This window comes from Sphaeroforma arctica (assembly GCF_001186125.1).
Source record: "Sphaeroforma arctica JP610 unplaced genomic scaffold supercont1.774, whole genome shotgun sequence".
In the NCBI taxonomy this organism is placed as follows: Eukaryota; class Ichthyosporea; order Ichthyophonida; genus Sphaeroforma; species Sphaeroforma arctica.
In genome coordinates this window covers 3,620-20,666 of record NW_014039784.1, presented here as the reverse complement: position 1 = coordinate 20,666, position 17,047 = coordinate 3,620, and the positions used below count along the sequence as shown (strand labels likewise).

The window sequence follows — 17,047 nt, the reverse complement described above, 5'->3', positions numbered from 1 at the left end:
TATTAATTTCTATATTTACATAATAGCTACGTCTGTGTGGTATATATATTATTCTATTGGCGGCTGCATTGCCAAAGACTTATTAGTGCTAACGTCATTCAAATTTTACATATTTACATGCAGTCGTTGAATTCCCTGAACAGACAAGTACTCATTGTTACCGATTTTAAGGGCTCGGATGGACGCGGCTACACAGTATGGCTATTAAGGTGAGTTTATTACGGGTTATATGACAGGATAGTGAATTGTACAATCGCACTTATTTGCATTGTTTGTCCAAATTGATGTTTGTACATGTCTCAAATCGGTTAACTTATCGCACGGATAATTTCACGCAAACACTGTATGAAGACATGAGCTACTGGAGGTATTTCGCTTTATATAGTTTATATTTCAATGTGAGAATCAGAGGGGTACTTACATATGTAATTACATTTACAGAGTCATGACTGCAGTTTGATATTCTTGGATGCCAGTTACCAGCACACGTAGGTGGTTTATCTGTGTTAGCTTCAACAAAAACTGCTTCTAATTTTGCCTATTTCTGAGCTCTGTAGTGACTTGCTTTTGGTGACGATCGCCATGAAGGCAGCGGAGGCGCACGAGACAATTCAAATTCAATACAATCTGTGTAGGGCTGTTCCCAACCAACAGGTTGCCTGTAAAGATCTGGGGAATGGAGGTATGATGTATACAAAGTATATTCATGGCGCGCAATTGGGATGTGAGATACATTTTAAATATATATGTTAGCGCTACTGGTGCATGTTGATCGTCAAATTGGCTTTTGTGTTGTGAGCAATTTCGAAAATATTGTCAATACAACCTAGTGAGTGATAATGAATCATATAGTGTTTCGAATTTGAATTTGAACTTTAGCGAATTTATTTGGAATACAACTTGCTGAAATGTTGCTCTTGTCTCTACACCTAAAGTCGCATACAAAATGCAGACGTTGTGCGAGTTTTTGTGTAGACGTTTTCAACGTTTTACTACCAGTGCTAGTATCAATCCGGTATCAACTTGTGATTAACGGTAGTTTAGCATTGACGGGTTCACAAGCCTGTGGCATTTGGGCAAGGATCAGGACTACAGTTTCCTGTGTGGCTAATATCAAAAGTGTCAATTTAAGGCATATTACATGGTTTCGCATACCTACAGCGCAGTTTCGCTTGGTTAGTTGACATTTGAGTACATATTTAAGGCACATCAATTGGTTTTGCATATCTTTAGCGCAGTTTCGTTTGCTTGGTTGACATTTGAGGGAAAATTTTATACACTTCGATTGGTTACGCATAACTACACCGCAGTTTTGCTTGCTTAGTTTGCATTTGACTTCTAGCAAAGGATGTTAATGTTGTCTATTCTTCCGTATCCAAAAGTGATTGAGGTATCGGGATTAGGCAGTAGTCGCGCGACAACCTTTGCACATGTGCATAATGACGGGTCGCTCTCGCAACTGTGGGCCAAAACTATCGACACACAGCGCCGTTCGCTTCTGGGCATGGGTACCGCTGCGTACTCGGATCCCATGCGAGTCGTTGTGCGTGCATTCGAACGTGAGCTGGCGGTACGTATTTCTATTGTCGCCAAGAGTGAGGCGCCGGAAAGAACTTACGAGGCCGTTTCGCGCATACAGCAGAGGTATTGGTGTGAAAGTCCCTGCATCTACTATGAATCTTTGGGGATCTCTAGAATATTTCGATTGGAGATTTGGCGTGGTCACAAGTGAAATTTGCAACAACGGACTATCTGATGAGCTCTGTAGCTATAGTCAAATCCTCTAGTGTAATAGACAGTGTCGATATTCAAATCTTTGTACCTGTCTGAGCACGGCAATGGTAGTAAACGCTCTCGAAAATGATATAGATCTGTGTAGTTTAGCCAGCTGTATATGCATGCAAGTGTCTATAATTGTTCCGGAATTTAAAGTACACACTATGTAGTTGTTTACGTATTTAATCTAGGTGTATGCATATTGTTTTTCTTAGCAAGTTTATCACATCGTTGTATATTATCAAATCCCAGAACAATATTGTATTGAGAGTGCTTTCATATCCGTAGTACCAACTCAACAATCCATGTTACAATTCTAATATCTGCAGAATTAGGAACATCGTGAGCTAAAACTAACCGCAAAGTTATACGACTAGAGCTCAAACTAAAACGTACTAAGACGCTCACATTTACGCGAAATGAATACATACATATAAGTATAAAGTCAGACTAGGTACTTATATCTGTATCATCGTCTCACATTTTGTCAAATACCGCATGCTTGCAGTATCCAGGAGTGTGTATATGCTGGCACGTGCTACCACAGTCTTGCCCTGCAGACGAATACGTCCAGTGATAGCGATGCCGCAATAGCAGCAGTTGTCGGCCAGCATCAGTTTCAAAAAGTGCGAGATAATGTTCTCAGAGCCGCCAACGTCCTGAGTACGACATGTCGTGTGATGGTCTCGTATTGGAAAACATTTTGACGATGTTGCGAGCTTGTGTGTTTACAATATGGCACATAACGATGATTAGGCGCATGTCAGTGCCCAACTTAATTTAAGTCATACCTTTTGAAGGTAATTTAATAATGCCGTAAGTAAGAGAAAGGATATGTGAAAGTAGAGTATATCTCTTGTTCTGGTTCAACGACTACTTATAGTCCTAGTAAGCTGTTTTTGATGCAGCAATTATGTGATAGCAACTGTGTCAGACTGTACCCGCGCTCCTTTCAATCTCATTGATGCCTTTTCACTGCATGTGTAACCCATGCAGACCATCTACCCTATATCAATTTAGTTCTTCGCCTCGTGTTTTCTTGTTTGACTCTGCTGCGGTAGAAATACTGCGTGATGTTGAATATGAGAATAGGGATATTATTATTTAATTCAATTTGGGTTAATTATTATATGTCTACTTGCACACCAAGCTTATGGCCAATTGTAGAATTTACATTTTTCTTCGGAATATCACAGCGACGGAAGTAAGTAGAAGCCCCGATGCCATGCATCTTTCGCTACTTTGGGACAGTTGCAACGTTGTGCTGGTAGCGGCTCAGACCCTCGTGGACCTGATTATGTGCGGTACGTGTATATGAACAATAAGATAGAGTGCGGATATTGCAAAAAGATGGCTACTGTCTTTGTGGGTATCGATTCTTTTATTAGTTATATGCTAATATGATCGAAAATTCTGAACGTTCTCAAAACCGAATGAAAATTTCTGATATCTCGTGAACATTCGACGTAGATCCTCCAAATACTTTATAAAATAGGTTATGCCATACAATACTCCCTTTCCAATACTTTCTGAGTGGGTTTCATGCGCCGCATAGATATGCATTTACAATGAACAGACGAGCTTAAATATAGTTCTGAATGCATACTGTTATTTTCCTCTAGAACGTCAATATTTAGAAGGATGAGTGCTCATCGAAGTATTTATTTATTCATTTCTATATCTATCACAGACATCGTGAAGGATAAGATTTCACTTGATCGGGTCATGCTTGAAGGCTCGTATTGGCGTAAAACTGTTGGCGGGAATGTCTTGCCCGACACGAAGGTGAAAAGAATATCTGCAGTTTTCAAGAACCCCTGGAAAAGATCGTAAGTTTTGATTTCTCTTAAATTGATTTCTAGAGACAGCGCCGATATTCTACCGATACTTTCTTGATACTAATGAAGATGGGCACATGCGGTACCGGTTCGGGTGCTAGGCCTATAGTGTAATGCGTGAAAGACAAATATATGAGTGTTCTAGAAGGTAAGATCAGGATTTGAATGTCGTTTTAGGTGAATTCACTTTAAATCCGGCGGATACGTGTATACGCCTATGATCGGCCTTGTGGGATTTGCTTATTAAGCGGTTGTAATAGGTTGTAAACTGGCGAAAGTGAACCAATTTGGCGATATCTACGCAACTTTAGCTACGCAACACTGTTGTATCAATTGTTCAAAAATGTTGGCAGACTTCGCAGTCTCGAAATCGTAGCCTTCCGCACGACTACTTAATACTTGAAATGTTTTTAACCACAGACCGAAGATCTCAAAGTACAAACAAACGCCGCCTCTAGCACCGTTGCCTCTCGAATATCGGTCGCTCACAAGCACGCCACTGTCGACGCCTTTGGAAGCTGACGAAGTCACGTACTCGAGCAATGTATCTGCCGTGCACCTCGACGAATCTTCACGCACCCGAGCGCAAACACACAGCCACAAGTCGTCCAATACATACATACCATCCACCTCACCCTCAACCCGCAGAAGGACCGACAGTACAACACACGTACATCTGGTGGATGATTTCAACTTTGATGTGGTGCAAAATGCCCAAGATGTCGCTGCCAGTATTCAGGGCAACAAATATATCAGTGCGCATGTGGTCAAGGATAAGGGGCAACAGCTCAAAAGCATCTCCGACATACACACTCAGGGACGGAAGTACGCGAGATCGGGCTCTGACACTAAAATGCTTGCTGTGGACTCGGGCCAACTGACTCTCGCGACATCTACATCAGTCCCATACGACATGTACGCATACACACAAGTATGTCGTCGACGTACGTTATACACTGCTACAGCTTTGAGAAATTATGCGTGTATGAATGGCGTTCCTATCGGCTTTGTCTCCAACTCTGCCCATATTGTACAAAATAGGCACTTCATGTAGTTCAGAGAATAGGCACTTCGTGTAGTTCAAAGTTTCACTTCGTTCCAAAAGTCAATAAGCACATGTAAATATTAAATTATGTAGAGATATGTTTTTGGAATGGGGGGTTTTTTTTTTGGACAAATGGCATGCGCCTAAATCTGCAAAACAGTTATATGAGGGTCAGTTCCAAGCAGCTCAAATTTGCTTCAATGCTGCAGTCACACGCGCAGCGGGCACCATTGAATGATGACGGTCCGAGTCGAATGAAGAATTTATTCAATTCTGCCAGCTGTGATGCAATGGACAGTCTTGGTGCGACATCAGAAGAAAAAATTGCGTCAATACGAAGTAAGTTTGTTGGATCCGTGTGGGTCCTGATAGCGAGGCGCCACCGCATGTAGGACTAGTTGTTAAGCTTCTCTAGATGCGAGATACAACCCGATATCTCACTGTGTGTCTCCGATACGAAGTGATTTTCAAAGCGAAGCAGAGCCAGTCATCCATCTCTGGGTGTTGGTTGCATTCTTGCATCCCGAGCACTTCACGACGTTGACTGAAGCACCCAATTGACTTTATGTATAAGTGTCGTCCAGCTTACTGGAAGTCTATCGATCCTTTCGTAAAAGTCATGGATCATATACCATCTTCATTTGTTTGCGCACATTTAGGCAAATCTGTTGGTTCCCCACTAATCACCCACCTGAAGCGGACTCTCTGCAAGTCCATCGTACTACCGTCGTGCAGCACAAAACCAGAGTGCAGACGTCCGCGTTCACCGTCTTCCCCCATACATCCTAATCCACACGCAGCGAAAGGCACACACGGATCACATCGTGTTTGTTCTGGACCGGGCGCTTACCCCCACAGATCTACAAGTGGCAACCCTACAACAGCGCATCTAATACAATCGTGCGTATACGTGCCGCTTATGCACTCTGCAGAAGTTCCAATATATCGATGTCAAGCACCTTGCAAGATATCCTGCATCGATACCAACAAAGTCGATCGTTCTGTATATTCATGCACAACTTCAAATGCGTGCTCAAGCGGGTTTAGCGTCGCATCGAGTGCAGGAACACTGAGAAACACACAATCACAGGGGTCTACCTACGAGAGTACAGCTCTGAATGGTATCGGTAGAACACCGGCTATTCTTCCGCAACTCAATGGTGCTAGCAGAAGGGTGCCATCTGGGTTGGGTCAGAGAAGACTGACCGCATTTGCAACCACAAATCCAGCTCTATCCAAAACTCAACTGGTACGATTCTAGGTGTCACTGAGCCACTGAAGCTACTCTGATTCTCAGCTGCAACTGGTGATTGTTGTATATTATTCTCAATGTATTGTTGCAAACTGTTAGCTGCTAAAGTAGTTGCTTCAGTTGTGTAGAATGCACCCTTTGTACACAGGCGCCACTGCGAACACTAGCGCAAAGCTCACAGCGCCCGATATGTCTTGATGCTGTAAAGGTAGTATTGCATTGTTATCATCATAAAATTAATCTGTCCTAGCCGTCTTACATGCAATTTATATGAAAACATGTGTCTAATCGAGTGCTTACGCCTTCGTATAGCCTGAACACCGATTGAGGTCAAACCATTTTTGAATTTCAACATTCTTGTCAGATGCACTGTCTGACATTTCGTTTCACGTCTCAAAATTGCTCGTACTTTCTCAACATCACGCAGTCGATTGGCGGTTTGAAGGTTAGAGTGCAAGATTCACGCACTGCCGATTACTACCAGAAACGAAGGAGTGTGGGGGACCCTCGAACAGTCTCTACAGTGCGTACGATATCAAACTCTTCTGCACGCGTGGCCAAGGATAGGTCGGGTGGGACGAAGACTTCGTGTGGAATCAAGCATACGCAGACGAATGTGAAGAGCACAATCAAGCAGTGTAGCAGTGCGGGTGATGACGACGGCACGCGCAGAATCAGTGGCAGCGGTATTGTGAAGCAAATCCCAACTGTATTGGTTGGGTGCTCGGGAGATGGCACGACGAGGAGGACTGTACAGACCCACACAATACATATTGACGAACAAGGAAGTGAAGGTTCTGGCAACGGATGCAATGAAGGAAGGACGGGCGCCGTCAGCCAGAGTCAGAGTATACCGCACGGGCAGAAATCACATAGGAATGGTAATGTCTTGAGGAGTACTGATTCGCAGGAACGAGAATACATATCAGCTAGTACCAAGAATTCGTGCATGAAAATTGTAACGAAGGAAAGTATAGGCAAGCAGGAAGAACTACAAACGCCCATACAGGCTAAACATTCGCGAACACACTCTGACACGTCCCAATTGTCGCCTGTCAGTAACTGTATGTGCTCTACCGGTGATTGCAATCCTAGGCGGACAATTACTTGTAACGGTCATATTGTATCAGGTGATGCTGATTTGTTGTCACACCTAGATCAAATACAGCCTACAAGAATTGTCGCGTCTCTGTCACCGCCTGTCAACACGTATCAATCAGTAAGTTCATTTTTCAGATATTTGGTCTCGGTGTAGAATCGAAGCGAGGTTGAAATTTCTTTTGAAGGTAGAGTACAAATTCTTGCAATTATAGGTTGCAGTGTAGAGTACAACTCACCACCGTTGTGTCACCCAGTGATTAGGAGATGAGCTATTGTGGAATGCTATATTACGGGAGTCATCTATACTTCAACTTGTATATCTAATCGTACTACATTATATCTTCTCTGTACTGGCGCATCATACGGTTGCCCAAGTCTTTTTTCACACCACATTTGACCATGTTTAAAGCACAAAGTTTGTGCATTAGTGTGCTAGACCATTTTTACAGCACGCGTGCAAACATGTATTTGCGCCCTTGAAGGGATTGTCACTTGACGGTGTGAGTGATGGACTACAAGATGTTAGTAGGTTGTTTGTGGCAACCCGTTAAAGATCATCGTCCACGCGATTTGCTAAAATCTTATTCTGTGCATGATCTCTAGCCTCAAACACACAGGCGCAACGGCAGTAAGGATGGTGCTGAATGCGGCAGAAGCCGATCAAGCACTCATCAACGCACCTCGTCTCTCGAACTGAAGCATGAGAGTAGGCCGAGTGGATCGCCACTACGAACGTTCGAGGGACAAGAAAGGTCAGACACTTAAAAATTCTTTTTTGCACTTTTTGGTACGTAGGTAGAATTGTACCTGTTTACAATGAAAGACGTGTATCGCGGTTCAATGACCTCAGCTGCATGATTCACAGGAGGATATTCTTATTACAGCTTTTCGTTTTATGTAATATGGCAGCTTATAAAGGCCCATTGCGATTGCTGTTTTGCGACTGAACTCAATCCACACTTCAGTACACGTTCCTAATCTGCATGTGATATCACTACATGGCTGGCTATACACTCATTATCTCTTGATAAAGTATTAAAATTTTGTTCAACATCACTCCTTTGGAAACTCTCAGAAAAACATCCGGCTCGTGGCGACTACTGAAAACCAAACCTTCAAATCCGAAAGCACTCAAGGCACATCGAACCGTCTCTATCGGCTCGTGCAAGGGTGTGGGTAGTATCTCACAGGAATGGGGCCCGCTCGATTCGTTATCAAGTATGTCTCATCCAGAATGCAAACGAAACGCATAAATTCCTCTAGGTTGATGTGACCTTTGATATGCACTGACTTTATTCGATATTAGAGTGTTGAACACGATTAGATGGCTCTGCACATGCATACTATCGCGAACCCACAAATTTAAGTACACATTGTTTTACGAACAAGGTAAAAGAATATATAGCAGTCATAGTCTGGCTGGATACAACACTTTTTAAAAACAGAATTTTTAGATCGAATTGCTTCACCACAGGTATCATTCGCATACGACAGCATGTTATACAACTGTACTGATCGTGTACACCTATTTTAATTATAGGCGAATGCCTGAATTCGCGCAGTCTTCTATTTGAAGGGGGTGCGTCACTCCTCAAGCCACCTACTGCTCCATCCAGACTGCCAGCGAAAAACATCATGCAAATAAGGGTAAGTTTTCGTTCAAGCTTACATCTGCTGCTCAAGCAAATTAGTCACACTCGCACGATAATAAGATTATTGTCGCTGCTGTTGCGCGTTCGTTTAGAATGTTCTTACATTCCTTTAAGTTTCAACAAGCGGCAGTACATAACTATTTGTTGGTCTAAGTTAAGCCACGCCTGATGATCTAGAGCGCTGCGATGAAAGTGTGTGAATGTCGGTGTTTGTAGTTCAGACCGGTTGCGAGTTGTCACTTAATTAATATAATCACTACTTCTGGCGAATTACATACAGACAGACGATTTTGTGCAGCACTGCTGTCTAACAGACGCAAAGATGATATATAACGTCAAGGCCACAGAGGTGAGTCGTCTAACTGGTATAAACTAGAGTGCCTCGATAAATATTCGGAAGTTGTTTTATGGTTAGTCATGTGAAATTGAAGCAAAACGTGTTCATACGCTCTATAAACACATCTAGAAGCTCACAATACCTAGTCACATATACTTATCTTCAGGAATGACGTAGAATTTTCAATCATCCTGACTATAGTGATTCAGTATTGTATTGAGCTACCCAACAACCTATTATGACACCATCTTTACTATTATGCTTCAGTTCCAAAAGTGCGGGTGGTCAAAGCCGAGCAAGGAAGAGACATCTCCAAACATACTGGCGATGATACGCAGCTTCGACTACCTGGCTCTACTCGTTGCCAGGTGTGTTTTCAAGATGCTGCTCTGTGTTTTTCTATGAGTATTGCTTGGTGATTCAGCATGACAAATGTTAGCCGTTGCAACTGTCGAATATTTTAGCTGATGGTGATTGATGTCAGTGACTCTGGCTGGTAGCCGGTGATGTTTTGGTTTCATTCGGTTGGACCTGTTGTCAAAGGTGTTAAACGTTAAGTCGCTCACCGTTCTTTTGGATATTCTGAAACTTGAACTTTGCGTTTGATATTTGTGTGGTACGGCGCTGCTTTGTTCGCTAAACATTTTTGATTTGAGGCGTTTTTGTTTATACCTGACTTGATATGCGAGCATATTGATATTAGCGTATACCACGATTGTATCATGTGAGAGCTCGTTATTAACGCAGGATAATGCCTTTGAAATATTTAGGGCACAAAATATCTAATAGAATGAGTTGAAAGTAAATCATCTTCTCTTTATTAATCACAAGATACAACATTAAGAATGTCTAAATTTTCCAACAGAATTTTGATATGCGCTTACTTGCGGAAGAAAGCAAAAGTACAGACTCAACGCACACACTAGCGCTCACACATCAAGTCAAGCATAGGCATAACCTCAAGCTGACAACTTAGTGCATCAGTACTATCTCCATTTGGCATTTATTTATCAGTGAGATCCTGTTGCGTCTGACGGCGGAGGGTCGAGCTGAAGTCATAGAAAAATATATCAAAATCGCCGACGGACTTGCACAGGACAATAACTACAATTCCCTAAAAGCTGTGCTGGCTGGTTTACAATGCCAGGTAAGTATAGTCTTATTGCAATATGTTCCTATCAGCATATCGTGCACCCGTTAGTACCGAGGCCGTACAAACGAGGTGGTGTTGAAGGAGGACAGAAGCTGCGAGACGTTAGCAGTCCACTGTTAAGTCTTGGCATTGATACCTGGAACTGCTGAGGCTGTTTCCTGTTTGTGGTTTGGGATAGTCTGGGTATAACTCGGGGGTAAAGCTTGCAACAGACGCGAAACTACATATTTGGTTTTAACACTATTTTTTTTTCAAACTTCTTTCGCGATACATCAGTATTGTAGCTTGATCCAGAATGCATTACGAGTTTAGTTTTGACAAATTGTTGGATCGTTCCTTGTTGTTCGACAAATTTGTGAATATGTCGTATATCGAAACTTTCCTAAAACCGTGCTCGCTTCATTTTGTGCTCAAGGAAATACTTTCATTCTATTGTACAGCCTATCTTCCGACTAAGCAAAACTTGGGCACTCGTTCACGCGAAGAGGAAGAAAACATTTGAGCAGCTGGGGTCACTAATGTCAGAAGAAGAAAACTACAGGAACTACAGGTATCATCGAAGCAAGCTGCGTACACTGTCGTATGTTACAGTAATGCAACAAATGGGCGTTCTCACCGTACACGAGTATATAGGCAGAAGTAAATAGAAAAGTCCAAGCGGATGCAATACATGTGGTTCTGCGAAATATACCTGAACGGTCATATCTTTGAGCACCCTGGCAGATAGACGCAAGTTTTGCTACATTCGACTTCTTTGGTGTAGTTCGGTGAGCGATATACCTGCTAGAATTCGATTACCGACGTGCTTTCGCCTATTAATCCGAGTTGAAAATTTGTTGCTACATTTTTTCGATAGGGATACGCTAAAGAAGTCCGGCTTCCCCTGCATCCCCTATTTGGGCGTCTACTTGACCGACGTAACGTACACATACCTTGCGCTGCAATCATCGACTGCAGAAATGGAAAGGTAGGTTTTGCACAGGCCAGAGATAGTTTCAATAAAAATCTAATCGATATAATCCTACTATGTACTTTCCCCACAGTGGTGCTACCGTTTCTGGACCCCGCTAGACAATCGTGCACCGAATTGAATCACTATTATAGATAAAAATATAGAATTGAAATAGCACCACATAGTCGGCTCTCTTGAGACTGTTGCACACAGTGTATAAATATGTACAACTAGCGACGTGAAAGCTAGAGTTGTGAAAGTCAGAGGTGTGATAGAAGGCATCGGAAAGCCCCAAGATGATCTTTTGTATGCACACGGCCGTACACTAAAAGCTTTGCGTTTGATTACTTCTGGCTATTTACTACAGGCGTGTGGGTGGCATTATTGAAGAATTTCAAGACTACCAGCGTTTGTCGTCGTATCAATACCAGAACAAGCCTGGAGTTCATATCTACATGGAATGCGCCAGTGTTAATACCGACTCCGAAAACTACACATTGTCGCTGCAGAGGGAACAGAAACAGCAACCCAAGGCCCAGCAGGGTTCTGGTAAGGGATTAAACTAGTCAAGCACACATTCCTTGTGTGCTACATGTAATTGTTCTCTCACCGAGATAGTCGAGATTTCGAACTTACACACGAAAATTGTGGTTCAGATAAAACTACTACAAGGGCATCTATTGGGCTTTGATTTTTATTGAGAGTTCTCGTAATGCCATCGTGCTTATTCTGAGTTGGTAATTCGGTCATAAAAAGCAAAGCTTCTTCAGCTTAGAATGATAAACACCACAAACGCGCTCAGACAGTACCACTCTTGTTATTACTTCGTACTCTATCATTAAAAAGGCTTGAGCTCCACAACATATTACTCCGGGAGTGTGGAGAAGGTTCTTCAATATCATGTGTTGTTGGCCGAATATATTTAAAACTTGCATTTATCCGACCACCAATACGACAGGCCACCCCACCCCCACCCCCGGTATAATGCAGCGCACATCCTCACTGACTCGGTTGGGCATGGATGAGAACGCAACGGCTTTCGAAATTCGAGTGATCCTGATGCGTAAAACTGATACGCTCGACAGACTGCAAAGTGAGATAGCGGCCAAAGCTGTTAGACGAGACGCAAACTCAGCTACTGGACAGAACAATAGCAGTACAAGTTTGTATGAAGGTATGTCACTGCGGGTTTGTTTCAAGCTACAATCTCCGCCGAGTGGTAGTCGGCGTGAAAAGGAACAGAGTTGTGCGTCGTTGTGACACGTATTTGTGTGGATGTCGTGCGTTTTAATGCTCAATGCCAATCTGAGATAGATTCGAGAACTATCACTTGTTGGTCGAGGTACTCTATAAAGGATAATTGGCTGTAGCAAGTTATAGTATTACTTGCTATGGATAAACGATTTCAATCTGGCAACGCCTCAGTGCGACAATATTTATGAAAATCTCGTTTTGCAGCCCACAATCCGACACAAGAGATGAACCCCACGCACGATATTCGCACCACTTCTGCCTTCAGCCACGCACTGAAGTTAAAACAATGCTCACTGTACAAATCACTCGTATCTGTTAGCTCGGCTCGTTTGTGCGAAGATGTTGGGACTCTATAGTCTCACGCAGGTGTATATGTACTATGAGAACGGCTTACGTTTATATAATATGCTTGAATTATTGGGAGCTCGCACGCCCGGAACTGAAAGTTTTTGCGTATCTACAATCATACACAGGCTTTATTATAAACTAGATTGTGTCTGAATCACCCATTTCCTAAACATGATGTAACTATGTGTGTATCATAGAGAGTTGATATACAGATACCTTAGATATCTTCAATAGTGTTTAGTATACCTAATGGTACTCCGTGCTTTGGTATACTATCAATACTGTGGCCACGTACTGTAGGTTGAATTGTATAATTGATTACGTCGCCACCAAATATTTTTTTGGATATACAATCACATTATTAATTGGGTTACCGATTCTTTCGTATACTATCAATACTGTGGCCACGTACTGTAGGTTGAATTGTATAATTGATTATGTCGCCACCAAATATTTTTTTGGATATACAATCACATTATTAATTGTTCATAGTTGTTGAGAAACTAAGTGAAAACAGATGTACTCGTGTAGTATAGTATGTCATACTCAAATTCTCTCATATCGGGACTAATCCTGTGTGCAATCTCTTTTACATGTTGGGTCGTTTCCACCTGGTTATCCTTTCAGTTCTAGAGACTCGAATTCGCTATGTAATACAAATGTATTTTTCTATATATGTGTTCCCCACGTACAATCTAGATCCTTCGACTGCCAAAGTAAAATCAAATGGACTACTACGCACAGTCACAGTATCCCACCCCCAGGGGCCAAATGCAGCGGAGGCCGACAACCTTCGCCCAGACTATAGCATAAGGCCGGTCTCTTCATCCACGCAGCAGCAACTAAAAACGTGTATGAGCCTGACAACGGACAACAGTGAATTCTCCAGCATCGCATCACCTTCAATTCCTGCTTTTGGAGCGGGCGGTAATGAAACACTCAAGTAAGTGGATGCTCAGTGTGCTAGCATCGTATGCTTACGAGGATGCTGAGGATTGTTGTTGTGGGTAGACATACGCGTCTGACTCGTCTATCGTAGTGTGCTTGGTTGTGCACTAATGCGACGAATATACACGCTAAAGATGAAATTAGAGATTGTGACTTTTAAATTTTTGGCAGTTCCACTGCAGTCCATATTGCCTGTCAATGGCGGCTTCACGACGAATCTTGCCGTTCGCAATGATTTTCACGATATTCATGATGTATGCTACATATGTTGCTCATCCATCCATAGACATCATACTTCTCACGGGATCAAGGCCAAACACGAACGCGAGCGAGAGAGAAATAGGAAGCGAAATAATTTGGTGGACGAAATGTGGGAGGTGATGCGGGATGTCACTCGACTGAAGCGTCTACTGACCGAAGCCGTGAACAGAGACAATGCGGCAGAGCACATGCACGAGCGAAAGGTATCCGGCGGTGGAGAATAATAGTACGCCGAAATTAATTATGTACTGTTGATTTCGATTTTAGTCTGAATATGCGAGATACCTACGAAAAGATTTAACAAAGTTGCTTTGGTGAATGGACAATTATTTCAACTGGGCATCACGTAAATGACGATGACGACGGTGTCTCAGGAAAAAACATAAATTGTCACACTAAGATCGTCAGATCGTTGTTCAAAATAGGGCAGGGATTGATCGCGATTTTGACGAAAAGTACTTTTTTGACAGTATTGGGTTCGCAGTCAAAAGCAAGCTTCAAGTGTGGACTTGATCTTGTGAGCTTGCCATATCTGATAGCTGAAATGGCAACTTAAAGGGAGTGAAACGAATATGATCGCAGTGATATACATGAAAAATAAATAAATAGAATCAACTTCAACCACTATGTGATAATTCAAAAGGAACACTCTGTTCTGCACTGCTGATTGAGTTTCGACGCACGCTTAGAACTGAGTGTAATGATTCCTAGAAACTCTCAGAAAACTATATCACGTCTCTTATTTTTGCCCGCATCCAATTCTCGAGTTGCTCTAATACCCCGGTTCCAGTGAATATGTGACACATGCACACAGCACGGATTACAAATACTGGGTTTCTCTAAGTTTTTTTAATTCTAATTTCGGGCACATCAGGCGAATACATTACAAATATCAACTTTGTTAACAATACCCATACATTGCTCAATCTCACAGTTTTTCGATCCTTCTACGCTTTCGCCACTTCAAGCTCATTCTTAAGCTTTTCTTCCAACAATTTCTGCTTACGAGGACACAGAACTTCAGCAGAAATTTCATCCTCGCTCACAACCTCAATGATACTATCAAATCCACCTCGCACATCAACCACATCAAAGCCTGCCCTTCGCAAGAAGGTGGCCGCAATCATCGACCGGAATCCACTCTGACAATATGTGACATACTTCTGACCCTGTGTTAATTTGTTTGCCGTCACACTCAGTAAGTCGGCGGTAGGTAGATTGATCGAACCATTATAATGCTGGATAGAGAATTCCGGTTCTGTACGCACGTCTATCACACGACTCCCGTCTGCAAAAAATTGCTTAAGCTCGCTAGCTTCTTTCCTAGAGAAACTATCTAATGCCCTTCCACTCTCGGCCCAACTGTCGATGCCGCCCTTCAGCACGCCCATAACATTGTGATAGCCAATTCTCGCCAAGCGTGTGATGGCCTCGTCACTCCGCCCCTGCGACGCAACTATGATGATATTTCGGTCGTGGGCCATCATGGTACCCACCCACGATGCAAACATACCGTCTTCCGCTTTAACCTCCACTCCCTCAGGAGATCCCAGCCAAAATGACATGCTTTGAGGTATATGTGCCTGTGCAAATTCTTCAGCCGGTCGGACGTCTAGCACATAGGTCGCTTGAGTGCTGTTGTGCATAGCGTCGTGCACTTCGTCAACACTCATATGTTTCACCTTCTCCTTGAGATTGTCAATAGTCTCAGGGTCCGCACTCTTGTTCATAGCCACGCTGTGTGCAAAGTACTGGGGCTTATGTGGTTGACCAGAAGTCGCGTATTCGATGAACTTTTCCAGCGTATCACACTCAATAGCGGGGTTTGTAACTCTTTCTTTGCCTATAGTACTGCTGCGGTCATCACTCAGAGCTTTTCCACACGCAGATCCGGCTCCATGTGCTGGCCAAACCTCTACGTCATCATCTAAGGACATAACACGTTCATTTAACGATTTATACAGCATGGTGGCCAGGTCTGTGGCTGTCCAACCAATACTACCTAGCAGATCAGGTCTACCACAGTCCCCAATGAACAAGGTATCACCAGTGAAAGCTTTGATATCCCGTGCTTTACCCCCAGCTTGTCTCTGCTGCAACACAAAAGTCATACTATCGGGCGTGTGCCCAGGTGTATGCATAGCTCTCAACGAGTAATCTTCGGACAGCTCAACAACTTGATTATCCTTGAGCCCAACGTGCTCGTACCCTACCTCGGTCTCGCCAGATATATATATATCAGCACCCGACTTAAACTTGAGCTCTACGTGGCCGGAAACAAAGTCTGCATGTGTGTGTGTTTCAAATACACCCGCAATTGTACAGCCCACCGCCTTGGCGTCGGATATGTACTCGTCTACATCGCGCCGGGGGTCAATCACGAAAGCCTTGCCTTTGTGGCACAGAAGGTAAGAGGCATGCGCTAGACAACCTAGATAGTACGGTTTGAAGTATAGGTCCTCGAGCGCGTTAGTCATATTGCAATATATATGTACAATGTACGTTATCCTCCTTTTCTTTAAAATATGTGGTATTGATGGCAAAGTGCGAAGCAATCTTGTTTATATAGGCTCCACACTACAAAGTACAAACAATCCCTGGACGTGTTGGGGCCTGAGTCGGACTCGGGGAACATATTCAGTTTCAAGTGGCAGCTGAATATATGAAATACGCGTCCCAGAGTCCTGGACTCGGGTCGACTCGGGGATCTAGAAAGAAATCATGTAGGTGGAGAGTCTGTTTCGGAGACCCTAAACTTAGTCCTAAAGTCTTAAAAAAGTCTAAAGGCCATCCTAAAGTTTATTGGGAGTCTCTCTCAGACTCAACTTCTCAAGTCCATATTTGATTGTGTTGTACAACAAATGTAAAAATAAAATTGAATACGTTCAACTTTTGTTTTTATTATTATCTAAATAAAAAAAAAGTAAGCAATAGATTTAAAATAAATAAATATAAAAATAAATATACTTCTTCGGAAGTATGAATATGTTCTCTAATTTATTTTAGAGTTTTGAACTTTTAGGTATAAATATTTTGGACTTTTGGTTATAAATCGATTTTTCTTCTAGCCTATCCTAAAAAATCAAATAGGCCAATCATTGCATCGTATATTCATTTTAGTATATATATC

General features: G+C 42.7%; 2 protein-coding genes across 2 annotated transcripts; one reads left to right on the top strand and one right to left on the bottom strand.

Annotated features, from left to right (window-relative positions):
* Nucleotides 1-582: 582 nt before the first annotated feature.
* Nucleotides 583-11,672, top strand: SARC_08523 (hypothetical protein; the record flags this gene model as incomplete). Its single annotated transcript, XM_014297499.1, has 18 exons — nt 583-682; nt 1,383-1,644; nt 2,285-2,439; nt 2,973-3,080; nt 3,467-3,605; nt 4,035-4,545; nt 4,869-5,047; nt 5,518-5,908; nt 6,339-7,120; nt 7,630-7,764; nt 8,088-8,230; nt 8,553-8,659; nt 8,945-9,013; nt 9,269-9,369; nt 10,016-10,148; nt 10,595-10,704; nt 11,011-11,121; nt 11,474-11,672. The coding sequence occupies 18 exons, from the start codon at nt 583-585 to the stop codon at nt 11,670-11,672; spliced, it is 3,735 nt and encodes a 1,244-aa protein (XP_014152974.1).
* Nucleotides 11,673-14,713: 3,041 nt separating this feature from the next.
* On the bottom strand, nt 14,714-16,574 carry SARC_08522 (hypothetical protein). The gene has a single exon (XM_014297498.1). The coding sequence runs from the start codon at nt 16,392-16,394 to the stop codon at nt 14,865-14,867; it is 1,530 nt and encodes a 509-aa protein (XP_014152973.1). The 5' UTR covers nt 16,395-16,574; the 3' UTR covers nt 14,714-14,864.
* Between the last annotated feature and the right edge of the window lie 473 nt (nt 16,575-17,047).